Source organism: Nycticebus coucang, chromosome 12 (genome assembly GCF_027406575.1).
Source record: "Nycticebus coucang isolate mNycCou1 chromosome 12, mNycCou1.pri, whole genome shotgun sequence".
Lineage (NCBI taxonomy): Eukaryota > Metazoa > Chordata > Mammalia > Primates > Lorisidae > Nycticebus > Nycticebus coucang.
In genome coordinates, this window is record NC_069791.1 from 101,760,916 (window position 1) to 101,786,732 (window position 25,817).

The following is a 25,817-nucleotide window of genomic DNA, read 5'->3' on the forward strand; positions in this document are numbered from 1 at the left end:
TCCTGAGCAGCTGGGACTACAGGCGCCCGCCACAACGCCCGGCTATTTTTTTGTTGCAGTTTGGCCGGGGCTGGGTTTGAACCCACCACCCTCGGCATATGGGGCCGGCGCCGTACTCACTGAGCCACAGGCGCCGCCCCAACTTACTTGATTTTTTAAAGAAGAAAGTCATGCCAGATTCATTTTATTCTGCAAAAATGGGTATGGTATGTAAGATTTTGAGTTAGATGCTAAAAGTCAACAATAGCTTTTCTTTTTTTTTAAATTGCAGATTAATATGAAAGTACAAACAATTAGGTTACATTGTGTTTGTTAGGTAAAGTTCAGGTTGGAGTTGAGCCCTTCACCTAGGAGGTGGGCCAAATATCCCTACATTGTGCCTGTTAGGTGAGAGCACACCATTACCCTCCCTCCACCCCAATAGCTTTTCTTATAATAAATAACAAAGCTCATTAAAAAGCTGTTGGGACTATTATATAAAAGTTAGCATGATGGGGTATTTGATTTAACTTCATTTCCTAGTTGGTTAAGGCTGATTAATTTATACCACTACTGGGGTAAGAGTGTCTCTTGTTAGGGGTGAGGGACCTAACTTATTTCTAGAATATCAGGTATATATCTAGTTGCTCTTTTAATAGATTTACTTTAAGACTATAGCAGTTAAACTAATTTTTTTCAGTATAAAATCAGCCCATCCGTGATACTGTTATGCAGTTCAAAAGGCTTCAGAAAAATCTATTTAAAGAGGTCGGGCGCAGTGGCTATTGCCTGTAATCCCAGCACTCTGGGAGGGCCGAGGCCGGCACGTTTCCTGAGCTTACAAGTTCGAGACCAGCCTGAGCTAGAGTGAGACTATCTCTAAAAATAGCTGGGCGTTGTGCCAGGCTCCTGGAGTACCAGCTACTCAGGAGGCTGAGGCAAGAGAATTCCTTGTGCCCAAGAGTCTGAGGTTGCTGTGAGCTATGGCACTCTACTGGGGGCAACAAAGTGAGACTCTGTCTCAAAAAAAAAAAAAATCTATTCACAGATTACACAGAAAGTTTCTGAAGTATTAGACAAATGGCTATTTAAAAATAAATTTTATTGGAAACTTAAACTGTTGAAGAGTCTGACCAATAGTGGGCCATTTGAAATGCACATTAAAGTTTTAAGATCCAGAAGTACCTTCATATTAATTCTTTCTTATAACTAGTGGTATAAGTTTAAGCAAAAGAGTAACTCCATTTGATTTTCTCTCAGACTAATAACAGAAATCCAGTACCTTCCAAGTGCCAAAGTAAAATTCTAAGTGTTTCTAAAAGTGTAAGAAATTGTCCCACAAATGGATTAAGTCATGCGCTTTTTTCTGTTATCCATCTGTCCATTTCACCCCTTTTATCTCAGGCTGTTCTTTAGCCGGGAGATCTTTAAAAGCTTGAATTTTGCATCTTCTCCAGGTTATTTTTGGTTGTTTAGTATTAAGCTTTTCTTCCTCTGGTGTGCTGTTTTATAGTGATATCTGTTCATTTGTTCATTCATCCATTCACTCAGTCAACATTTACTAAATATTTATGTGATAGGCAGCTGGAGGAAATAATATTGACGAATGAGATTCAGTTCTTGCCCTTTATGAGCTTGTCCTGTAAGTGGACCAATAGAGATGTAATCAGCAGACTATAGGACGAACATAATAAAATAAGCTCTATGATGTTCGGATTGCTAAGTGGATGGTCAGGTGGACAGCCAGACTTGAGGTAAAAGAGAAGTTCTGTCAGGGCACATGCACATTAGACTTGGCCTAGAGGCAGCCACTGGGGAACATGGGCTTATAACAAGGCAGATAGTGGAGCTGAGGATGGGTGAGTTGATGGATGGCTGGGCCAGATCCTGAAGTGATCCTAAAAACCACGTGAAGGAGCTTGAATTAGATTCTAGGCTTGGGAAGAGCCACAGATGGGTTCTAAAGAAGGGAGTGGATGGAGTTAAGAAGATGAGAGTGTGATTTTTAGAAGTGGGGAACACGGGAGGAAGAGCAGAAACCAATGGGTCTGGTTTAAGTTGTTTGCATAGCAGGGGTTCATCCATTCACAGAAGTACAGCTGACCCTTGAACAACATGGATTTGAATTCCACAGGTCCACTAACACGTGGATTTGGCACAGACTGGAGGACTGGCCTTTTGTATAGTTGGATTCTTCAGCTTATACTATTAGGACTTGGGTATGGTAGGGTTTTGGTATATGTAGGGCATCCTAGAAGCAATCCCCTGAATATACCAAGGGGTGATTGTAATTGGTCATTACTTACAGATAGTTTTTTAACCTTTTTTAACTCACGGCACACTTGAATCTATAGTTAAACTTACAGAGCACACTTAAATTATGTTGATAAAAAAAAAAAAAAAAGAATATACTTACTGTGCTTTGAACTTCTTTTTTTTTTTTTTTTTGGCCGGGGCTGGGTTTGAACCCGCCACCTCCGGCATATGGGACCTGCGCCCTACTCCTTGAGCCACAGGTGCCGCCCTGTGCTTTGAACTTCTTTTGAAAATAATTTAATTAATGATCTTTAAAAATTTTCGTGGCACATTAGTTGAAAATCACTGGATTAGAGGTTTAGATTTGAGCATTTATATGTGTATGTGTTATTTTAAAGCCATGAGGAGGAAAGAAGTTATTAGGAGAAGTGGATTTTAGAAAGAACTTTGGAGGTCCATCTACAGCAGCTGTCCCACAGGAATTGTATTAAAGGGTTGTGGTATTAAGAAGGTTGAGAAACACTGATCTACAGGAAAGGAGCTAGTGGAGGAAGACAGAGGGCAGAGAGATTGAAGGAGATCTTAGAGGACACCAGGAGAGGAAGGCAAGGAGGAGGTGCTGGAGGGGGTGGGAGGTTAGAAGTCTATAGTTACAGGGGGTTTGATCAAGATTTATCCTTTTTCTAGTCCCCTTGCCACTCTTGTTTGCTGTTATTATTATACAGCAAATTTGATTTCAAAAATTTTATCTGAAGCCTTCAGACCAGCAGCTGGGTTGAGATCAGTGGTTCCCAGCCCTCACTGCATTATTAGCATCACCAGGGTTACTTCGAAGGAGTGCTGGTGCTTGAGCCACATTTAGAGAGTGCCCATTCCTGAGTCTTGTCCCCAGAGATTGCGATTTGATTGGTCTGGGGCAGGGAAAGCTGCCCAGGTAGCTCCAATGTGTAGCTGTGGGAGCCACTGGTGTAGACTCACAGGGTCTGCTTTTCAGACTTCTCCTCTCTTTAGGGGTCTCTAAGCCGCCTCTCCAGAGTGTTGTGTTCTCATGGAAAGCACATGAATGCTGTATATTAAATGTCTATAATCTTGTGTTAATAGGTAGTAGTATGGTGTGTTGGTCAGGGTGATAGAATTTTGATATACCGTAAGTAGATTATGAATTTTCAAAGAACTGTAATGTCCTTAAATGCTAAAGTCACACATTGATATTATCATAATTTACCAGTAATGAAGCACCACCAGGCCTTTAAGTTGTAGGTTTGTTGGAATTCTTGATTGCTTTTCTGCTGTAAACGTGTGGAAATCCCAATCATGGTGTAGTCGATACAGCATGGACATAGGAGTTAGATAGCTGCCTGGATTGGCCTCTGACCAAATACATCATGATTGCTTTGACTTTGTGATCTTTTATGTCAGTTATTTTGAGTCCTGGGAAGGACAGACTACAGATGCTGCAGCAGCATTTGAAAAAGAGAATATTGATCACAAGTGAACTTAATCTGGAATTAGGGCAGAGTTGGAAAGGTAATGGTGAGGATTTTATTGACAGGTGCTCTTTGTGGAGTCACGGCTCTTGTGCCTGTGGGTGAGTGGAAGGGCTGTGTGGGTAAAGTGCACTAACAGCTGTTACTGTCTGCTGTGAACCAGGCTGCCAGAGCTGCCGAGGGAGAGAGCAGACAGAAGTTCTTCACCCAGGATATTAATGGAATCCTGTTAGAGTGAGTACTATTTATTTGTCTGTGTCTGCTTTCACTATGCCTGGGTTGAGCTAGCCAGGGGAGAATGGGAATACAATTGAACTCTATAACGGTGGCCACCAATTAGATAAAGGAAGAATTAGATTAATACAGCTTCACTATTGTTTTTCTAATAAAAACCAGGGATACTAAATGTTTGTCTTCAGAGATGATAGACCTCCCTAATCTTGGGCAGCAGGCTTTAGAACACTGTATATGATAGTCACTGCCTGTTGGAAGAGGGTTGCTTGCCTTTTGTGAGGTGAGAAGAGAGAGAGCGGGTTGCCTGCCTGACTCTGAGAACCCAGAAGAGTGAGAGACAGCTTGGTGGCCTCAGGAGTCTGCTCTCTGCATCGAAGTGCTCCTCAGCATCCCTGGCCGCCGGTCCTCTCGCGCTGGTTCCTCCTGGTGCTTGTGTACATCAGCTGTGGCACTTCTGCTGAAGCCCTGTGCCTCTGAGACACTGCACTGTGTGAAGTGGATTGAAAAGCAGGGAAGGAGCAAACATATGAACCTAATCAGGAAGAATCTGATCCTTAGGTCTGGCCCCTCAAGGTTATAGCTCTTCCCCTGGTTGTGTCATGTAGCAGGGAAAGCTTGTTGCTCCACAAGTGAGAATTTTGCATATGTAGGAACAGTTGTCTAGACTTGGAAGACTTGGGCATGTCCTAGCAAGTGGCCTTGCCTGGCTGGGAGCTGAATTGACCCCTGGGGTCAGGGAGAGTGCTAAGAGAATGCAGAGAGTACCTGGGCATCCATGTGGGTGGGAGATTTGTCCTTGAGCATGCCAAATACGTAAAGCTCAAGGAATTGGAGAGAAATACCTTTTTGCATATTAGATAGGGAAACTGGAGGGGTGAGGATTTCTCTGACCTCTCCATGGTAGATAGAACTAGGAACCAGAACAACAACAACAAACTAGGAACTGGAAGAAAAAAAGAAACGCTGCCAAAAGTATTTCCTCTTAACTCCATGTGCCACATTATTTTCCACTTAAAAAGCTTTTTTTTTTTTTTTTGTTTATGAAATTTAGTGCTTCAGAGCTTGTTCTTTTGGGCTCTGTTTCCATGACCACCTTTGCCTTGGCTTTGTCTTTGACCAAGAGCCTTAATCCACTTCAGCCAGCCAAGTTCATCGGGTTTGGGAGTTCTTGTTTGTTGATTGCTGAAGATCTGTTGTCTTGGTCCCTCGGTTACATTGTGTGACCAAGAAGATAAGGTTTGGTCGGCTTTTTGGCTCCTACCTGTCCTTTCCAGATAAGAGTGGTCTCCTGGAAAGCTGCAGCTATTGACAGCTCTGTTCTGTTCTTCAGCATAGAAGTGCAGACTCGGGAGCTGAGCAGCCAAATCCGATCTGGAGTCTATGCCTATCTTGCCTCATTCCTACCCTGCAGCAAGGATGCTCTGGTGAAACGTGCTCGAAAACTTCACCTCTATGAACAGGTGGGTGAGTTGGGAGTAGAGCCCCTTGGCTTTGGGGCCTAGCTGAGGGTCAACTTAGCCTTCACAGATGCCCCATCTGCTGCCACACTGTCTCCCTTTGGTTTTCCCTGTTGTGCATCCCTAGTAAAAGTGATTTGTAAACCAGTCTTATCTTGTGTCCTGCTCTCTGCAGGGGGGGCGTCTGAAGGAGCCTCTCCAGAAGCTCAAGGAAGCCATTGGCAGGGCCATGCCAGAACAGATGGCCAAGTACCAGGATGAATGCCAGGCACACACACAGGCCAAGGTTGCTAAGTGAGTGTGGCCCAGTCTCGTGCGTGGTTGAGACTCTCCTGCCTCCTCTTGCCATGCTTCCCAGTGTTTACTTCATTTCCAAAGGACACTCCTGGCATTCCTTTTGAGCATTTCCCCTTATCTGAGAAGTCTTCTTCCTATAGAGGGATGGACAGGTTATGACAGGAGGACCTTAGGGTCCCTTTTAATTCCGTTTACCCTGTAGGATGCTGGAAGAGGAGAAAGACAAGGAACAGAGAGAGCGGATTTGCTCTGAGGAGGAGGAAGATGAGGAAAAGGGTGGCAGGAGGATAATGGGGCCCCGGAAAAAATTCCAGTGGAATGATGAAATCAGGTGTGTATGCACTGGGACCCTGCCCATAGGAGGGTTTGTGGGACCAGTGTCTAAGTGTGTCCCCGTATTGCTGTTGAAGGTTAGGATTGTTTCCTTTCATCAGGACTACTGGAAGCACACGGTTGAAACCTTGCAGAACCATTTGGGGCAGTTTGAAGATTCTGATTTCTGCCTCCTCAGGGAGCTGCTGTGCCAAGTGGTGAAGACCAAGCTGGAGAGCCATGATATGGAGAGGAACAACAAGGCCCAGGCTTGGGAGGACTGCGTGAAGGCCTTCCTGGATGCCGAGGTCAAGCCTCTCTGGCCCAAGGGCTGGATGCAGGCCAGGTGAGGGCTGGGGTAGCAAGTGGGAGCATCTGTGTCGTTGAGGAGTATTTGAGCACTGCTCTTGTGCCAGGCCAACAGGGACTTGCTTTCAGGGAATCACTGCTTCATTGCGTCAGCTCTAATGTCATCTAGGTAATTGGGGGACATACTGGTAGCTAGGAAAGGGGCTTGTCTTCCCTAGAGGAAGGGGTTTTACCTTTGTCATTCTTTGTCCCACTGCAGTTCAAGATTGGCTGCATACTTCTCTCCTATAAATATGTACTTTTAACATAAGGCTTCTACTAAAAATAAGGGATGGATTCATCTTGGATACTTCTTAGTGACTATGAAGAAGTCTCATTTGCAGGTAGCAGGGCTGACTATGGGAGCTAAGTTCTAGTCCTCTGTTTCAGAGGCTTGTATGATGTTGCTTCCCATGAGTGGAGTACATCTGTGGTACACAGAACAGAGGAAGTTAGCTCTAGCTAGTTTTCTTTTTTTTTATTTTTGAGACAGAGTCTCAAGCTGTTGCCCTGGGTAGAATGCTGTGGCATCACAGCTTACAGCAGCCTCAAACTCTTGGGCTTAAGCGATTCTCTTGCCTCAGCCTCCCAAGTAGCTGGGACTACAGGCGCCCACCACGATGCCCGACTCTTTTTTGGATGTAGTTGTCATTGTTGTCTGGCAGGCCCGGCTGGATTTGAACACACCAGCTCTAGTGTATATGGCTGATGCCCTAGCCACTAAGCTATAGGCGCCGAGCCTCTAGCTAGTTTTCTTGATTGGACCTGATGCATCTGTGGTTTCAACAAATATTGAAGCTTTTAGACATGCTAGCTTTGCACAGTGCAGTATGGTAGCCAATGAGGTTTATGCGAGGCGTGATTATTGCTAATAGAAAACTTTTCCTCCTACACTGCCGTGACAACTTGCAATATAGTCAGCACTGGCAATTTTTGATGTCTCTATGAAGACTGATTTTTATTACAAAAAAAAAAAAAAAAGGCTCGGCACCTGTAGCACAGTGGTTATGGTGCCAACCACATTCAACGAGGCTGGTGAGTTTGAACCTGGCCGCCCAGCTAAATAACAATGACAACTGCAACAAAAAATGGCCAGGTGTTCGTGGATGTGGAGAGAAGGGAACACTTTTACACTGCTGGTGGGACTGCAAACTAGTACAACCTTTTTGGAAGGAAGTATGGAGAAACCTCAAAGCACTCAACCTAGACCTCCCATTTGATCCTGCAATCCCATTACTGGGCATCTACCCAGAAGGAAAAAAATCCTTTTATCATAAGGACACTTGTACTAGACTGTTTATTGCAGCTCAATTTACAATCGCCAAAATGTGGAAACAGCCTAAATGCCCACCAACCCAGGAATGGATTAACAAGCTGTGGTATAGGGCGGCGCCTGTGGCTCAGTCGGTAGGGCGCCGGCCCCATGTACCGAGGGTGGCGGGTTCAAACCCAGCCCCGGCCAAACTGCAACCAAAAAATAGCCGGGCGTTGTCGCGGGCGCCTGTGGTCCCAGCTACTCGGGAGGCTGAGGCAAGAGAATCGCTTAAGCCCAGGAGTTGGAGGTTGCTGTGAGCTGTGTGAGGCCACGGCACTCTACCGAGGGCCATAAAGTGAGACTCTGTCTCTACAAAAAAAAAAAAAAAAAAAACAAGCTGTGGTATATGTATACCATGGAATACTATTCAGCCATTAAAAAAAATGGAGACTTTACATCCTTCGTATTAACCTGGATGGAAGTGGAAGACATTATTCTTAGTAAAGCATCACAAGAATGGAGAAGCATGAATCCTATGTTCTCAATTTTGATATGAGGACAATTAAGGTTATGGGGGGGAAAGCAGAAAGAGGGACGGGGGGAAGGGGGTGGGGCCTTGGTGTGTGTCACACTTTATGGGGGCAAGAGATGATCGCAAGAGGGACTTTACCTAACAATTGCAATCAGTGTAACCTGGCTTATTGTACCCTCAATGAATCCCCAACAATAACAAAAGAAAAAAAAAATGGCCAGGTGTTGTGGCGGGTGCCTGTAGTCCCAGCTACTCGGGAGGCAAGAGAATCGCTTAAGCCCAGGAGTTTGAGGTTGCGGTGAGCTGTGACGCCATGGCACTCTACTGAGGGTGACATAGTAAGACTGTCTCAAAAAAATAAAAAGAAAGAAATGCTATCCTCTCTGCGCAGAGAAAGAAAACATTGATTGTGGGTTTTTTTTTTCCTGAAAAAAGGCACTGTGGGTCACTCCATATTTTATTCTTGGAAGGGTTGGAATAGGCAGTAGAGAAAGTGCTGTGGCCCCGGGAAGTTAGGGGTAGAGCCATAGTTTTCTTAGTAAAGCCCAGACTTTTGGCTTTTGGGCAGCTGGTGTGACCACTTTAGATTCTCTAATCAGGGCCAGGCCTGCTGGTTCACACCTATAATCCTACTACTCTGGGAGGTGAAGGCAGGAGGATCTCTTGAACTCAGGAGGTTGAGACCAGCCTGAGCAAGATAACAAGACCCCATCTCTAGTAAAAACAGAGAAAAATTATCCAGGCATTGTGGTGGGTGCCTTTGGTCCCAGCTACTCAGGAGGGTAAGGCAGGAGGATCACTTGAGCCCATCACTTGAACTATGATGAATGCCATGGTAGTCTAGCCTGGGATAATAGTGAGACTCAGGCTCAAAAAGGGGGTGGGGGCGCCAGGCACAGTGGTTCATGCCTGTAATCTCAGCACTCTGGGAGGCTGAGGCAGGTGGATTGCCCGAGCTCACAGGTTTGAGACCACCCAGAGCAAGAGCAAGACCCTGTCTCTAAAAATAGCTGAGTGTTATGGCAGGTGCCTATAGTCCCAGCTACTTGGGAGGCTGAGGCAAGAGAATTGCTTGAGCCCAAGAGTTTGAAGTTGCTGTGAGTTCTCGTGCCATGGCTCTACCGAGGGTGACAAAGTGAGACTTTATCAAAAAAAAAAAAGGAAAGAAAAAATTCTTTCACCAGGAATTCAGCTCACCAGTCAACTGACATTTAAGGAGTAAGCTCTAGAAACAGAGTCCCAGCCTTTCAGGGGCACATAGAAATGTCCAGTGTTGTGTGTCTTTCAGGACTCTGTTTAAGGAGAGCAGACGAGGCCACGGGCACCTGACATCAATCCTGTGAGTGTCTTGGTGTTTTTACTTCTCAGGACTACTACTTTTTCCTCCTTCTGTGGTATTCTCTAAACCTTTCTTTGCTCATTCCTTTGAACAGGGCCAAGAAGAAAGTAATGGCCCCTTCTAAAATCAAGGTGAAGGTGAGTTGGCTTATTCAGGTCGTGTATTAGCTGTCCACATCTCCCTGTAGCTATGTTCTGGAAAACTCTTAAGTGACTATGGCAGCTCATTGAGCTTTACTAGTCTGAGGACAACATTCAGGATAGCACTCTTAAAATTGTATCAGGGCACGGGCGGCGCCTGTGGCTCAAGGAGTAGGGTGCCGGTCCCATATGCCGGAGGTGGTGGGTTCAAACCCAGCCCCGGCCAAAAAAAATTGTATCAGGGCAGAGACTTGAGCTGTGCCTCTTAACCCCTGTAGCCTCAGTTCTACAAAACAGTAATCACCAGGACCATATCCTGGGTGGTTATGGGATGGAGTGGGTTCTTCTTGGCAGACTTCTGAGGAGTAATGAGCCCTGGCAGATGCAAAAGGTCTGACACTATGACTATAGTCTTTTCCTGGAAGAAATACATTCTTGGCCAGTGTAATAAATACATTCTTTAGCCTAGAGTAAGAGTAGAAAGGAAAGGTAGTTCTGTTGAGTTTGCTGGCAGAAATGGAGGGCAGCACAGTGGTATAAGAATAGAGACTGAAAACTATCTTAGATGTTATAGGAACCTCTTAATGGAATGTAATACTTTGATCACAGCTCATTGCAACCTCTAACTCCTGGGTTCAAGTGATCCACCTGGTTTAACTTTCACTATGCCTGGCTAATTAAAAAAAATTTTTTTTTATAGAGAAAGGGTCTTGCTGTGTTTCCCAGGCTGGTTTTGAACTCCTGGGCTTAAGTGATCCACCCTCCTTGGCCTCTCAAAGTGTTGAGATTATAGGTGTGAGCCACCACACCTGCCCATTTTCCTGTTCTTGAGTCTTGATTTGGTGCCCTTAACCATACCTCTAAAGAGACCATGAGAGGGCAGCGCCTGTGGCTCAAAGGGGAAGGGCACGGGTCCCATATACCGGAGGTGACGGGTTCAAACCCAGCCCCGGCCAAAAACCACACACACAAAAAAATAAATAAATAAAATAAAATCTATAAAAAAAACCAAAAAAACAACTACAGTGTAAAAAAAAAGAAACCATGAGACGTGCAAATCATTTATACCTGTACATCTGGTGTGCTTCCTCAGATCTACTGCATAAAGTACCGGGTTTGCAGGAATGACAGGCTAGATGCAGTTCTGCTTCCAGGAAAAGGACTTTTCTTTGAACCCAGACCAAGGAGATGTGGTGGGAGAAAAAAGGGAAAAAGGAAGATAAAATAGCTATTGTAAGGCAAATTTCATGTTCTGTGTCAGTCTAATTGTAGCTGGGAGCATTCTGAGATAGTATGAGTACCAGTAGGCAGAGTGTCTCTTCAGTGAGTCTTACACTTTTTCTGAAACAGAAAAGTGCCCTTGGAGGTGAGGAGGAGAAAAGTTTGCTGAAGGTGAACCCAGCCCTGGCCAGCTGGACACTCACCAGAGGATAAGTTGTAGCATTTCAAGTCAAGGCAGGCATGCTTGGCTCCTGCTTTCTGTCACCTCTTGTTTTGTAATTTTACAGGAAAGCCCAGTTCTTTCCAGTTCAAGTTCTCATGTTTATGTCCTCACAATAGGCCAACATTGGCATCTTAAACATCAGCATTTCTGCTTTCCTTTAGGAATCTTCTACTAAGCCTGATAAAAAGGTTTCTGTCCAGTCAGGACAGATTAGTGGCCCTGCTGCTTTGCCCTCAGAACACCAGGGAGGAGGCTTGAACATTGGGGTCTCAAGCAGGGAGCTCCCCTCCCAGGCATCAGGCAGCCTTGCCAACTCTGCTCCTGTCAGCCTGGAGGACTCATTGGATGAAGACTTGATCTGCAATACAGCCTCCTCAGTGGAAGCCGTGTCCAAGGAACTGGTTGTGTTGAGTAGCAGAGCAGCTGGGAGTTCTGAATTCACGCTGCCTGCCCCCTCAAAAGCACCTGCAGAAAAAGTTGCAGGTGTGTTATGTACAGAAGAGAAAAGGAACTTTGCAAAGCCTAACCCTTCTGCTCCCCTACCAGCTAGCTCTCTGCAGTCACCCCTCAATTTTCTGGCTGAACAGGCCCTGGCACTGGGGCAGTCCTCTCAGGAGAAAAAACCAGAGAGTTCTGGCTACAAAGAACTGTCTTGCCAGGCTCCCCTCAACAAAGGCTTGCCAGAAGTACACCAGTCCAAAGCAAAGCACCATGGTTTGCCGCGGACGTCTCATGGAACCCAGGTGGCAGCTCCTGTACCTGGCCCCCAAGTCAAGGTCTTTCACGCAGGCACTCAACAGCAGAAGAACTTCACGTCCCCAGCTCCATTTGTCAATAAGCTCCAGAGCCCAAAGGCTTCCTCCCCACAGTGCCATCGTCCCCTCTTGCAGATAGTGAAGACAGCGGCCAAAGGCCAAGGCTTCCATCCCTCCACACCAGCCACTTCAGGAGGCTTACCAGCCTCCAGCAGCAGCTCTCATAAGACCACAGCCTTGTCCTCTGCTGCCCTGAGCCATCCATCAAAACAGCATTCGGCCAGCTCTGCAGGGTCATCTTATAAGAATAATCCCTTTGCTGGCTCTATCTCCAAACATGGGGTTTCTTCTGGCAGCTCTTCCTCTGGAGGAACCCCAGTCCAGAGCTCTACTTCTGGGAACCTGCTCCCTGGCGCACAGCCTCCCTCCACAGGACAGTCCGCCAGCAGACCTGTCCCAAGCTCAGCAGTGAAAAAAACACTGGTTTCCCAGAAGCTGACCCTGGTGGCCCCTCCAGGTGGTCCAAATGGAGATTCCAGTGGTGGGACCCAGGGAGTGGCAAAGTTACTGACCTCGTCCCTAAAGTCCCCTGCGGTTAGTAGTGTGACATCGTCTACCTCCTTGCCAGTGAGTATCTGGGCAGAGCAGCCTGCCCTGTCCCACCTGCAGGGATCTTGGGGATAAGGCCACTTGCCTTGCCCTGGTCAGAGATTGAGATCCAAAATGGAAGGTCAGGTAGGAACAATGAGCTCAGAAGTTGGAAGGAGGGCAGAGCTTCCTGCCCACAGGTGTTACCCTTTCTGGTGGCAGGGAGCCCAAGATAGCCTGATCCTTCTCCTTAGGAAGATGGAGGAAGCAAAAGGATGCTCAGAGCTGTGCCTGTAGGGAGGCTGTGGCTATGTGGCATAGCTGAGAACAAGCCTATCCTCTCTCCTAACAAGGGAAGGAGATGCCATCACCTATCAGGTCACAGTTATGTGGAGGTGATCATGCCACAGGAATAGCAGTACCTTCTAAGAATGATTCTCAAGACAGAGTCCAACGATTACTGAGTCCTGCTTATGGGTAATTGTAACAAGTTTGGATGCAGATTAAGGAAATGGGAGAGAACATTGTTTTTTTTCTTATTCCAATATATAAAACAGCTGTGTGGTTGCAAAAACAAAACTAGAAAAGTATATTCAGAGAGATCTCAGTTCTCTCTTCTGCACCCTTCATCCCTTTAAAGGTAACTGTGCTCCTTAGTTTCTAGTTTATTTTTCCTGTTTATTTTTAAAAACAGATTAATAAGTATGTATGTGTATGTATGTTTTTGTGTATATAGATACATGTATGTATATACATTGTGCATATCTACATTATGATATTCTTTTCTTTACAAAGGCATATTTCATGTCTTGCTTTTTAAAATTAACTATGTATCCTGGAAGTCATTCCATGTCAGTTTATAGAGATTGTTCTCCTTCCTGTCTTTGGGGCTGCAGAGTCGAAGGGGGAGCCTTCGCAGGGTCATTGGCATGTATGTGGGGGTATGTGTGTCCTCATCCTTCATGTTACCTGGTTGGTTTTCAAATCAGCTGCGAAAGGATTAGAGTTCTTACTGCTTTGCTGTGTTTCCTTCCTAGAAAGGAACGAGTGGAGCTGTGCTGTTGACCAGCTCTACTCCCTTAAATCTGCTGTCTCAACCCTACAAGTCCAACAACCCAAAGCTGCCCGGGGCCATGAATTCGAATTCATTGGGAATTTTAGCCCCCGTCCCGATTCCTCTCCATGTGCTTTCCTTCAGCCCTGACTCTTCTGCCAAAGCAGGGGTCTCCAAGGATGCCATCGTCACAGGCCCTGCCTCTGGGCCTTTCCACCATGGCCTCAGCCACAGTGAGTGCTTTTCTCCTGCCTCTCCTCACTTTGGGCATCTGTGGGCTGTGGCCGAGGGTCCTCCTGTTGTGTACTGTGGCTCCTGTGTTTGTGTCTGGTGTGTGACTGTGGGGACTATCTCTGGGAACTGTGCTGAACCCCTTCCCCTTGGGTTTGGTATCCAGACTGGCCCAGTAGGTTGTCTGGGACTCTTGGCTGCCGGAGCTGCTTTTCTGTTCCTGTCTTCAATGTGTGCGTTTTGTTCTTTTCTCCCCTCCTTTGTTTTCTCTCAGGTCTTCTGGCTGGCTTGCACTCCAGCCCGCCCCATGCAGCGCCTCTCCCACACGCTGCCGTGTCCACCCATATCCCGCAGAGCCTGCCAGGTAATCGTCAGACGTTAGTGTTCCATGCACACTGTGTGCCTTTCCCCTCCATCCCTACGTGCTTTGTCTGCTGCCCAGGATTTCAGTGTCTCTGCCTTATCATTGTGGTGGTGTCATTTTGGTTTTTCCTTCAAGGCTCTGGCATTATCTACCCTTAGAATGACATGGGCACCTGTTTGAGATTTCCTCTGAACACCACTTGGAATTGCTGTAGAGTCAGCTTTAGCCTGTGCAGTCGTGGAGAAAATCATGGGGCCTGTGTGTGAGGCAGACGGGTTCCCAACCCTTACCTCAGTTTTTCCTCTTTAATTAAAAAACAGAAGATAATGGTTTATCTCCCCTAGATACTATTCGGGTACAACGATGCCCTTGAGTTCAAGCTGCTGCACCATCCAGGTGTTGTCAATTAATGTAAAAGGGAAATTCCAAATAGCAGAGAGGCCGCCTTTCTTCTGATGGCAGCATGAATCCAAGAGAAGAACAGCTTTAAGTCTGTCCACGTGTAGAAAATACAATGTATCGAGCGGCGCCTGTGGCTCAGTGAGTAGGGCAGTGAGTAGGACGCTGGCCCCATATACCAAGGGTGGTGGGTTCAAACCCAGCCCCTGCCAAACTGCAACATAAAATAGCCGGGCGTTGTGGCGGGCGCCAAGTAGTCCCAGCTACTTGGGAGGCTGAGGCAGGAGAATCGCCTAAGCCCAGAAGCTGGAGGTTGCTGTGAGCTGTGTGACGCCATAGCACTCTACTGAGGGCCTTAAAGTGAGACTCTGTCTCTAAAAAAAAAAGAAAGAAAGAAAATACAATGTATCGGGCGGCGCCTGTGGCTCAGTCGGTAGGGCGCCGGCCCCATATACCGAGGGTGGCGGGTTCAAGCCCGGCCCGGCCAAGCTGCAACCAAAAAATGTCCGGGTGTTGTGGCGGGTGCCTGTAGTCCCAGCTACTCGGGAGGCTGAGGCAGGAGAATCCCTTAAGCCCAGGAGTTGGATGTTGCTGTGAGCTGTGTGAGGCCACGGCACTCTACCGAGGGCCATAAAGTGAGACTCTGTCTCTACAAAGAAAAAAAAAAAAAAAGGAAATACAATGTATCAACAGATCTGGGAGCGCACCAGACATGAGGCCAGCATTTCCCTGTAGAATGATGGGTGCCTGTGGCTCAAGCAGCTAAGGCAGCAGTCACATACACCTGAGCTGGTGGGTTCAAATCCAGCCCGGGCCCAACAAACAACAATGACGGCTACAACCAAAAAATAACTGGGCTTTGTGGCAGGCGCCTGTAGTCCCAGCTACTTGGGAAGCAGAGGCAGGAGAATAGCTTGAGCCCAGGAGTTGGAGGTTGCTGTGAGTTGTGATGCCACAGCACTCTACCCAGGGTGTTGAGACTCTGTCTCAAAAAAAAAAAAAAAAGATAGGGATCCTGTACAAACCCCAGGTTTGTAGCTCATTTGTTAGCACCTGAAAAAATGACTGAGAGCTTTAAATAGATTTGCCTCACTTTGTCCTGGATCTTTGTTTCTTAGGTACACTTCATGGAATTCTGGGTCAAGATACCTCATGGTATCTTAGGTTATTTTTTTTGGGGGGGGGGTGCGCACAGAGTCTTATAATGTCGCCCTTGGTAGAGTACCGTGGTGTCACATCTCACGGTAACCTCAAACTCTTGGGTTTAAGTATTCTCTTGCCTCAGCCTCCCAAGTAGCTGGGACTACAGGCACCCTCCACAATGCCCAGCTATTTTTTTGTTGTAGTTGTTATTTAGCAGGCCCAGGCTGCGTTCGAATCTGCCAGCCCCAGTGTATGTGGTCAGTCCCCTAAACACTGAGCTATGGGTACCAAGCCAGTATCTTGGTTTTGACCTGGTGTTCTTACTACTCTAGACCTATGCCAGACATGACCTCAGGCTGTGATAACCAATTCTTTTTTTTTTCTAATGATCCAAAGGAAAGACTGGGCTTTGCTAGCCAATTCTTAAGGAAGTCAAGCCTACGTGACCCTAATGGGCTGTGCAGGGTGGGAGTAAGACAGGGTTCTCTGATGTGCTAGATGAAGCAGAACTCTTCAGTCCAACATCTGCCAAGTCTTTGTCTATCTCTATTTGCCGTGGGTCCCTGCCATCTGTGCCAAAGCATTTACAGTGGATGCCAAAGGCCATCTGGGGACAAGAATGGATTTGTGACTCTCCAAGATGGAAATTTTGCTTCTTTGAGGAGCTAATCTGTGATAAAAGTTAACTCCTTTTTTTCCTCTGGAGAGGCAGAAAGCAGTGTACCTACTCTCTAAACTGACGGCTGCCAGTGAAGTTAGGATTGTAATGCAGAAGGCTCCACAGCCACTGAGTGGGGGCTTGGGGGTTTTGAAAGTAACATTGTCCTGGGCGGCGCCTGTGGCTCAGTCGGTAGGGCGCCCGCCCCATATGCCGAGGGTGGCGGGTTCAAACCCGGCCCCGGCCAAACTGCAACCAAAAAATAGCCGGGCGTTGTGGCAGGCACCTGTAGTCCCAGCTACTCGGGAGGCTGAGGCAAGAGAATTGCTTAAGCCCAAGAGTTGGAGGTTGCTGTGAGCTGTGTGAGGCCACGGCACTCTACCCGAGGGCCATAAAGTGAGACTCTGTCTCTACCAAAAAAAAAAAATAAGAAAGTAACATTGTCCTGTCTCTAGTTGCTTTTAGGAAGATTATTCTTTCAGAAAAATAATTGAAGAGCCATTGGAAGCAGGCTATTGGTCTGTGTTATTTTCAGAAAAAAAGATTACTTTCTAGTCTCACACTTTTACTTTTCCTCTGGGTATTAAAAAGGCTATTAGATGGGGCAGTGCCTGTGGCTCAGTGTGTAGGGCGCCAGCCCCATATACTGAGGGTGGCAGGTTCGAACCTGGCCCCGGCCAAACTGCACCAAAAAAATAGCTAGGCCTTGTGGCAGGCACCTGTAGTCCCAGCTACTCGGGAGGCTGAGGCAAGAGACTCACCTAAGCCCAAGAGCTGGAGGTTGCTGTGAGCTGTGATGCAACAGCACTCTACCGAGGGTGACAAAGTGAGACTGTTTCTAAAAACTAAATAAATAAATAAAAAGGCTATTAGAATAGGAAGAGTAAGTTCTTGTGTTCTATGCCACTGTAGGGTGACTATAGTTAACCATAATATATAGTTTCAAATAGCTAGTTGGAGTAAGATAGTGAATTTTTGAGCACAAAGAAATGATAGATGTTTGAGGTGATAAATAGCTTAATTCCCTTGATCTGATCACTATGTATTACATGTAGTGAAAAGTCACTATTTACTCCATAAATATGTATAATTACTATGTGTTTGTTAAAAAAAAATTTTTTTTTTTGCGGTTTTGGCCAGGGCTGGGTTTGAACCCGCCACCTCTGGCATATGGGGCCAGCGCCCTACCCCTTTGAGCCACAGGTGCCACCCAAACAATTTTTTTTAAGAAGGCCCAAAAAGGCTATCAGAGGCTGGGTGTAGTGGTATACTCCTGTAGTCCCAGCTACTCAGGAGGCTTAGGTGGGAGGATCACTTGAGCTCCGGAGTTCAAGGATTCAATGAACTGTGATTATGCCTATGAATAGCCACTGCACTCCAGCTTGAGCAATATAGCAAGACCCTGTTTTCTAAAAATACAATTAAATAATAAAAGGTTTAGGAAAAAAATCAGAAAAACAGCTCTGTCAAATCAGGTTATCCGAGTGAGCTTTTCTCTTTTTCATTAGATGTGGGATGACATGAGGGTATAAGTGAGTCTAAGTAGTATAATGGAATAAGTGAGCAGCTGTCTGCGTGCTTCAGCAGTGTGACTTGTGTTGGCGTTGCTTTCCTTTGTTTCCTAGGCAGACTCAGAAGGCTAGTGCCTTTGAATTTGTCTTTACAGGACCTGAGGGTCTTTTGATGGTAAGAGAGTGAGCTCTGCTGCCTTGAGTTCTGCGTGATCGTCAGGCCTCGCCACAGGATGGCGGTTGTAGCCTGAAACTTGAAGTGGCCCAAGTTGCATAGCAGAGTCTCTGTTCTGTGAACATGTGCTGAGTGGCCTCCTGCCTTGGTAGTATTAATGTCCACGCGTGCTATAGGCTGCTGCAAGTAGCAACACACACAAATAACCACTATCAGATGTTTTCTGGCTTGTCTGAGCCTTAGAATACTCAGCATTTGGGGACTTCTGCTATTTAAGTGATCCCTTTGAAGTTTGGTTACTGCTGCCTTAAGGGAATCAGAGATCTGAAAGACTTGTTCTGATTTTTTCTTATTCTTTTCCAGATGCTTCTCAGCTTCATGGAAAAGGGCCTGGCGTACCACGCAAATTGTGACACTTCAGAGGAAAGGCTCAACAGACTTGGGTATGGGTGGAAGCTGAACTTGTAGTTCTAAGATAATAGACATTAACAGCGCTCTTTCTGGTTTTCTTCTGGAGAAGGTGTAAATTCTAAGTGGAGCGCTTCTTGGCACTTCTGATGTGTCTCCACCTAAGGGAGCCAGCCCCGTGCTGCCCAGGAGGCACTTAGTGACCTGGTGCTCTGGGCCTTGCAGCTCTGTTGCTGAACAGTTATCAGAGGGGCTGCTATAGGCTGGGGCGTGTGCTGGGTCCTGCTGGAGAGTACATTGCTACGAGCTCTGGTGGCGCACTTAATGTTTTAAATATGCCTGGCCCCCTGGCGTTTGGTTAGAGTACCTCACAGTGCTCTCCTGGTCAGGGGCTTCTGGCCGTCTCCCTGAAAGGTCATGGTGCCGTCCCATTCCCAGGCTGTGTGCTTAAGAGGACAGTACCCAGGACAGAGCCACAGCTGGGTGACCTACCTTGTCTCTGCAAAATACAAAGAACACCTAATGTGTGCTCATTGTGGGGGGCCAATTTCTTCTCTGAACCTGACAATGAAACTCTTTTAGAGAAAAGACCTTTGTAGATTCAACAATTGTGATAGGATTTTTAAAGACATCTATTTTGGTCTCAGTTTTCATCATTACCATTAAATGCATTGGATAGAATGGGACTGTTCTTCATACATCATACTATAGGAAGACATAATTCCAGTGCCTTTATGGTGGAGCAGAATTCGACAACACATACCCGTTCAGCTTGCCGAGTGGATCTGAGATGAAGACCTTTTCTAAAGATATGTCTGTATTTAAGACATAGCCAGTTTTATTTGAGTTCTTTATAGTTGCACATCGTAATCTGTGCTGTCCTGACTTGAAGGTCATCCAGGCCCCCAAATTGCAGATCACAATTTAACTAGGGCTCCTGTTTTGTTTTTCCAGAGTTCATGCAGGGGGAATGCAGAACCCCAAAGCCTTCATCTCTCTGAGGGCTGAGGATACAAGGGGTTCCAAGTCACAGGTAGACATTCCAGTTTGTCTTATTTTTAGAAATCATTCTTAAGCAGAGCTGCAGGAACAGGCCTCTGTGAAGTGTCTGCCATGTAGAAACAGGCCTTGGGGTCCTGGAGCTCTGCAGGCAGTGGGATTACAGGTTAGGGTGATGTGCAGAAGAGTTTGGAGTGGGTCAGAGACAGACTGGGACAGTTACTACAGAGCTCCTGAGTTACCAAGCTGGCGACATGCAACCAGTGGCTGTTCAGAAAGATTTTAAGACAGGCACTTGTCTGTCCTGTGAAGTCTGTACTGACTATTCCAGCTAAATGATTTCAGACATGTTGAAAGTGAACAGCATCTTTAGCATGCGTACCTACCTATGTGAAAACACAGCTCTTGTGGGTCCTGACTCCCAGGGTATAGTGCTCAGTAGTAACTCAAGATGTGTGTGGAGGTTATAGGCCTTCTTGGCTTCCTGGGGAGCGAGACTTCTGTCAGCTATTCAACTCAGCCTCTGTTCTAACTCCTTTTCATGTAAGAACCAATCTGTTTCATATTGGGCTAGGTGGATTCCGTATCCCTTTATTATATATATTTTTTGCAACTTGGATTTCCAGTTTGTTTACAGAATAGTCTTAGGTAGTAGCAAAAGAGCCAAAGAAGAGATTTGTATTGCTGAGCTCAAAGCCGAGCAGAGGCCGCAGTGAAGGCTGAGCAGTGGGAACTCTCCAGGCTTCGCTGCCCATGAACACCTGGGTGCCAGTCCCAGCCCCCCTTCCTCCCCTTGGTGCTCCTTCCTTCCCATGTGCCGTGGAGTGTGCAGGTGGAGCAGAGCACCCTCATTTTTAGGAATCTAGTGATGCCTCTTGCCTCAGGGAAATGTTTCTTTGATGGGGAGTTTGAGATTTCTTTTTCTTGTTTATGCTTTATTTGTGGTAACGAAAGAGTGAATGACTTAAACAGCCATGGCAAGGCAGATCTACAGGCCCGGCTGCAGTGGGATGTGGGGCAGAGCAGGCTCAGGGTCTGGGGGCTGCAGGGGTTTCCTTGGCGTGGCAAAAGTCTCTGAGCACTTACTGCGTGTGGACGTTTCTTAGGTGTGAGAGGGGCTGTGGCTTTTATGCAGCAACTATGTTGGTGTTTAGGGGGTGGTGTGGAGATTGTTAATCTTGTATAAAGCAACTCAATAAATTGTTTCAAGGTTTCCAAAACACTTTTTGTCACTCTTTTTCTTTCTGCCACATTTGTAAGTAATTCTTCTCCTCATAGAAACTGATAATATATATGGAGTATCTGTTTTGGCTGAAAGCAAGGAAGTAGGGGAAATAAGTCTCACATGTGGAAGAGGAAGACATGTGCTCACTGTGAAAGCAGAATCAAGCCACCAGGTTTTATTTTCACACTGTAAATAAAAATTCCCTATTCCCATTTTCTTACATAATACATGAGATACAGAGAACCAGAAATTCCTTTGGTGAATAATCAATTGTTTTGTATAGCTAAATACCGTTGTGATAATAAGCAAGACTTATAAGGCACTGAAGCTTAGGCTAACAGCAACACAGGCTACTATTAATCAGAACCATGAAGCAGTCTCTGTTGGTGCCTGTTCCTGGGACAGTCTGGCTAATAGTTAACCTCCACTGTAGCACCAAGAGGCAGACACTTCTGGTTTTTGTTCACCTTTCTGGCATAGATCCCAGATCTGTCTCATGAGCAAGGTAACTAGTGAGGAGGCCTCTTTGATGGAAAGTTGGTTCTCAGCCAAACCTAGAGGAGGGTTATGCAGGCCAGCAGCCCCAATAGGCCTGATCTTTGGTGAACAGAAAGGCAGTGGAGGGAGGCCTTTCTAGGGCAGAATGTGCTTAGGCCTGTGCTGTGTCATGTGGACTTGTCTGCTGTGGTCATCTTGTGTTTTAGTAGGTTTTGGATAGTTTCCAAGGTATCACAGAAGAAGTTTGTTGACAGTAGTGTATAGGAAAAAGAACAAAAAAACATCATGGCTGTCAGACATTGGAGGACAAAGCAGGTTACTTGCCCAGGTTTAATGCTGGATGGGATGAGAGCTGTGTCTGCAGCCAGTGCCCATCCTGTATGTGGGCTGTATTCTGAGCAGCCTGACAGCGAGGGCATGGATAAAATGCTAGGCCTGCTCCAGGGAGAAGCAGACACCAGGAGGTCACTGTGTGGGGAGGGCCAGCGTCTGCCTCTAAGAAGAGATGGAATAGCTGTGCCTACTTTTGCCCAGACACCAAGACTGCCAGCTCCTGAATGGACATATCTTTGTTGACATAGCGGTCATACTGAGCAGGGGTCAGCCTGCCGCTCTGCAGGGCCTCTTCGATGGAGAACTTCTTGCCAGACTTCCTGTCATGTATCACTGAGGACTCCCCGTTGGGACCCTTCACTGATATCTCCTCCCAGTCACACTCCTGGCTTCTGAGTTTTACAAACATGTTCCAGTCGATGAGCCCAGCACGGTGAGCTTCCTCTGGGGATAGCTCGCGGCCTGTATCGGGGTCGATGACCACGATGGAGCGCCGTAGGTGGTTCTCTCTTTGTTCCCTCTTGACACCCACAGAGCCCAGGCGCTTCTGTAGTTCATCGATCTCAAGGTCTTTGTCTTTGGAGAGCTTCTTGAGGTCATCCAGTTCTCTCTCCAGAGACCACAGTCTGGAGTCAAGATTGGTCCCAGACTCCACTGTGGCCATGTTCCACAAGTCTCGTGTTTCCGTTGCCGCCATTTCAATTTCTGATTGGAGCCTTCGGGTCTCAAGCTGCAGATTTTGCCGCTCCAGCTGTAGTTTGTGGTTTTCTTCCCGTAGGAAATCCAGTTCCTTGGATGACTTGGAGTTATGGAATTCCATCTCTGATAACTTGGTCTCCAGTCGGTTCACCTCGGCATCCAGCTCCCTCTTGCTCCGGCTCTCCTCCTCTAGGCTGTTCTTTAGCTTCTGGATCTCTTGCTCAGTGTCACCTTTCTCTACCTGGACAGTTTCGGAGAAAACTACCTTCTCCTTGACCTCTGCCTTCTCCAGGGCCTCCAGCTTTCGTCTCAGGGTCTCCAGCTCACCTTCTAGGAGCTGCCGCCGGTGCTGCTCTTCCTCCAGCTGCAGTCTGAGCAGGGCGTGCTCCCGGGCCTGCTGGGGGTCCTGTTGCAGGACCACTTTCTGCTTGTGGGTCACCTTCTCGCGTGCTTCAGTCTCCTCTTGCTCCAGAACAGCCAAACGCTGCCGCAGCTGCTGCACCTCACGCTCAGCCTCCCTGCGCCCTTGCCGCTCACGCTCCAGCTCCTCCAGTTGCCGCTCCAGCTCAGCACGCCGGCGTTGCAGCCTCCGTAGCTCAGCACGCAGTTTATCAATCTGCCGCAGCTCCCCATCGATGCTTTCTGCGAAGGAGGCTACCTCCGTCCGCAGGCCTGGCTCCTCCTCATACCTGACCACCTCCTGTTGCACCACCCTTTCCTTCACCTGTGCAAGCTCCTCCTCCTTCTGCATGAGCCTCTCTTCTTGGAAAGCCCTCTCTCTTTCCAGGTCCACTTGCCTCTTCTGTTCTTCAGAGAGCTTTGCCCTCAGAGACACCACTTCTTCTTTGGTTTGGGGGTCCTCCTGGAACTGGAGGATCTCCTGAACTACCTCTTTGGTCTGGACTTGGGGTTTGCTGTCTTTCAGGGACTGGATTTCGTGCTTCAGCTGGTAGATCTCTAAGTCACACCTTTCAATCAGTCTTGTCTTATCAACAATCTCCTCCCTGAGCCGCTGTAGCTCTTTTTCCATCTCAGGGTCCGTCTTGTACTTAATGACTTCCTTGGTCACTTCTTTGACCTCCACCTGGGGGTCCCGCCTCTTGAGGGCCTCCAGCTCACTCTGGTAGCTCTTGAGCTGTTCCTCAGCCCCCCGGTACTTCCGCTCCTGCTCCACGAGCTCCAGGCGCAGGTTGGCCACTTCATTTTCTGCTTTAGGGTCTGGCCGCACGATCTCACGGACCTTTTCCTGCACTACCACTTTGGCGTTTTCCTCCTCCAAAGCCCAAATCTTTCGAAGGAGCTCAGTCTTCTCCCTCTGGTTGGCACGAGCCTTGGCGGCCTCATCCTCGTACTGGCAGATGAGATTGCTAACCTCCCTCTCAGCAGCCACGTTCTTCTCCACCTTGAGCACCTCCTTGACAGTGATCTTGCCCTCGGCCATGGCCCGCTCCTTCTCCAGTCTCTTGAGCTTGTCCTGGAGGAAGCTGAGCTCCTCCTCCTGCTTCTCCCGCAGCTTGCCCTCCCGTTGGCGGTCCTCCTGCAGCTGTCGGTATTCCGCCTCCAGCTGGGGGTCGTTCTGCAGCTTCAGCACCTCCTTCTCAGTGACCTTCTCTTGTGCCCGGCTCTTCTCATCAGCCAGGGTGGCCACACGCTGCTGCAGAAGGAGCACCTCTGCCTCCCGGGCACCCTTCTGTCGCCGAAGCGCCTCCAGCTCCTCCCGCAGCTGCTGGACTTCATCCGCCTGGGCTCTGTCAGGCTCGATGCGCAGAACCTCCTTAACCACATATTCCTGCCCCCCACCCCTGGTCTCCTGCTCCAGGGTGTGCAGCCGCACCTGCAGTGCCTCTAGCTCCTCCTGCAGCAGCTGGTTCTTATGCTGCTCCTCCGCCAGCGTCCGCTGCAGCTGTTGGAAGCTCTCCTCCAGTGCAGGGTCCGGCATCTTCTTCACCACCTCCTTCCTCACCACTGATTCCTGAGGCCTCTGATTGCGCAGGGTCTGGATTTCCTCCTGGGCACTCCTGACCTCGTTCTCCAGCTGCTGCCTCCGCTCTGTCTCCTCTGCTAGCTCCTTCCTGATCTTCCATGCTGCCTCTACTCCATGGCCTAGCTTGCTCCCTTGCAGAGTCTCACGGGCCACTTCTGCTTCCAGCTGCTGTGATGGAGAAGACAGCACATGGTCAAAGCCAGATTTGTAGCACGTGCAAGACCTGTCCCCTCATCAGAGCAAATCTGGGTCACCTGGGAACTCCAAGGGGGCACCCTCAGTGCCAGTCCATGTTTCAGAGTTCTAGAGCTACTTTAAAAATGGACCAACTAGTATAGGTTTTTATTTTTACTGTATTTATTTATTTATGAGACAGATTCTCTGTCACTGTGGGTAGAGTGCCGTGGTGTCATCACGGCTCACAGCAACCTCAAATTCTTGGCCTCAAGCGATCCTCTAGCTTTAGCCTCCCAAGTAGCTGGGACTACAGGTGACCACAACAATGCCTGTCTAGTTTTCCTATTTTTAGTAGAGAACAGGGTCTTCCTCTTGCTCAGGTTGGTCTTGAGATCCTGAGCTAAGGTGATCTACCTGCCTTGGCCGCTCCCAGTGCTAGGATTATAGGCATGAGCCACCATGCACAGCCTACTAAAGGTTTTTAAAATTAGGTAAGATAATTTTAAAGCTGCAGAAGAGTTTAAAATGAAACTACAGTCTCCCACCTCTGTTCTGATCCTAGAGGATGTCTGTCATCCTTGGAAACATTTTCTCTGCTCACCCAAGCATGTATATTTTTAGTGTGCACCATTTGTTTCCTTTTTCTTTTTGAGATGGAGTCTCACTCTGTTGCCCTGGAGTTGAGTGCTGTGGTGTCGTCATAGCTCATAGCAACCTCCACACTCTTGGGTTCAAGTGATCCTCATGCTTCAACTTCCCAAATAGCTGAGACTACAGGCGTCCACCACCACACCTAGCTTAAGTTTTCTATTTTTATTTTTCTATTTTTAGTAAAGATGAGGGGGTCTCACTCTTGTTCATGCTGGTCTTGAACTCTTGAGCTCAAGAAGTCTGCCTGCCTTGGCCTCCCAGAGTGCTAGGATGACAGGAGTGAGCCACTGCACCCAGCTTGTTTATTTTTTTCTGTACAAATGGTCATCTCCTTTTCTGCACCCTGCTGGTCATTACACTTACAGAAAGAGAATTCCAGCTCAGCACAGAGTGCTACCTTGTTATCTAACAGCAACTTATATGGACAGACCATAATTTAACCCAGTGGTAATGAATATTGAGTTACTTCTAGTTTCTTGCTATTACAAACAATGCTGTCAATCGTAACAAAAAAGCAGAAAAGAAAAACAATGCTTTCAGAAACATTAGGACTTTACTAGATACTCAGGAAGAGCATGTTGAATTGAAAATCCAAGTTCTCATGTCAATAGAAGTATTGGGTCCGGATAGTTTTGTACTGGTTCTGCCCAGAAATGTTAGCAAGGGACAGACTGTTTCTTGCTTTCATTTCTCACCTGTTAGAATATTCTAGTTTTAAGTAGAATTTCTTACTAAGATCGTTTTACCTGTCTAAGGAGAGTCAGAGCAAACTCCAGATTCTGCAGCCTCTGTCTATTGATGGCATTAACTTCTGTGAACTTGGCAGCAAGAGCTGCTTCCTACAGAGAAGAATTTTAGAAGAGCAGTCAGCAAATGAGTCAACAG

The 25,817-nt window shown here is 47.2% G+C and overlaps 2 protein-coding genes and 1 non-coding gene across 7 annotated transcripts in view; 2 read left to right on the forward strand and 1 right to left on the reverse strand.

Annotated features, from left to right (window-relative positions):
• UBN1 (ubinuclein 1) overlaps window positions 1–20,585 on the forward strand; it is a 37,107-nt gene extending 16,522 nt beyond the window's left edge. For 2 of the 5 annotated variants that reach the window (XM_053557350.1, XM_053557351.1), the window contains exons 8-18: window positions 3,886–3,956; window positions 5,287–5,416; window positions 5,589–5,707; window positions 5,913–6,041; window positions 6,222–6,368; window positions 9,446–9,496; window positions 9,591–9,633; window positions 11,242–12,462; window positions 13,461–13,710; window positions 13,983–14,072; window positions 18,322–20,585. In XM_053557350.1, coding sequence (XP_053413325.1) covers window positions 3,886–3,956; window positions 5,287–5,416; window positions 5,589–5,707; window positions 5,913–6,041; window positions 6,222–6,368; window positions 9,446–9,496; window positions 9,591–9,633; window positions 11,242–12,462; window positions 13,461–13,710; window positions 13,983–14,072; window positions 18,322–18,371 — 2,301 coding nt within the window. In that variant the 3' untranslated portion in view covers window positions 18,372–20,585. Of the gene's footprint in view, window positions 1–3,885; window positions 3,957–5,286; window positions 5,417–5,588; window positions 5,708–5,912; window positions 6,042–6,221; window positions 6,369–9,445; window positions 9,497–9,590; window positions 9,634–11,241; window positions 12,463–13,460; window positions 13,711–13,982; window positions 14,073–18,321 lie in introns of those variants that run through there. The other 3 variants (XM_053557352.1, XM_053557353.1, XM_053557354.1) reach the window with 3 other exon arrangements.
• Window positions 7,183–7,322, forward strand: LOC128562809 (U4 spliceosomal RNA). Its single transcript, XR_008373511.1, has one exon. It is a non-coding gene; the product is annotated as a U4 spliceosomal RNA (small nuclear RNA).
• Window positions 20,586–20,745: 160 nt separating the features above from the next.
• The window catches only part of PPL (periplakin), a 51,204-nt gene continuing 46,132 nt past the window's right edge, over window positions 20,746–25,817 (reverse strand). The window contains exons 21-22 of the mRNA XM_053557349.1: window positions 25,679–25,771; window positions 20,746–24,272 (exon numbers count right to left, since the gene is read on the reverse strand). Of these exons, the coding sequence (XP_053413324.1) occupies window positions 21,609–24,272; window positions 25,679–25,771 (2,757 nt within the window). The 3' untranslated portion in view covers window positions 20,746–21,608. The remainder of the gene's footprint in view (window positions 24,273–25,678; window positions 25,772–25,817) is intronic.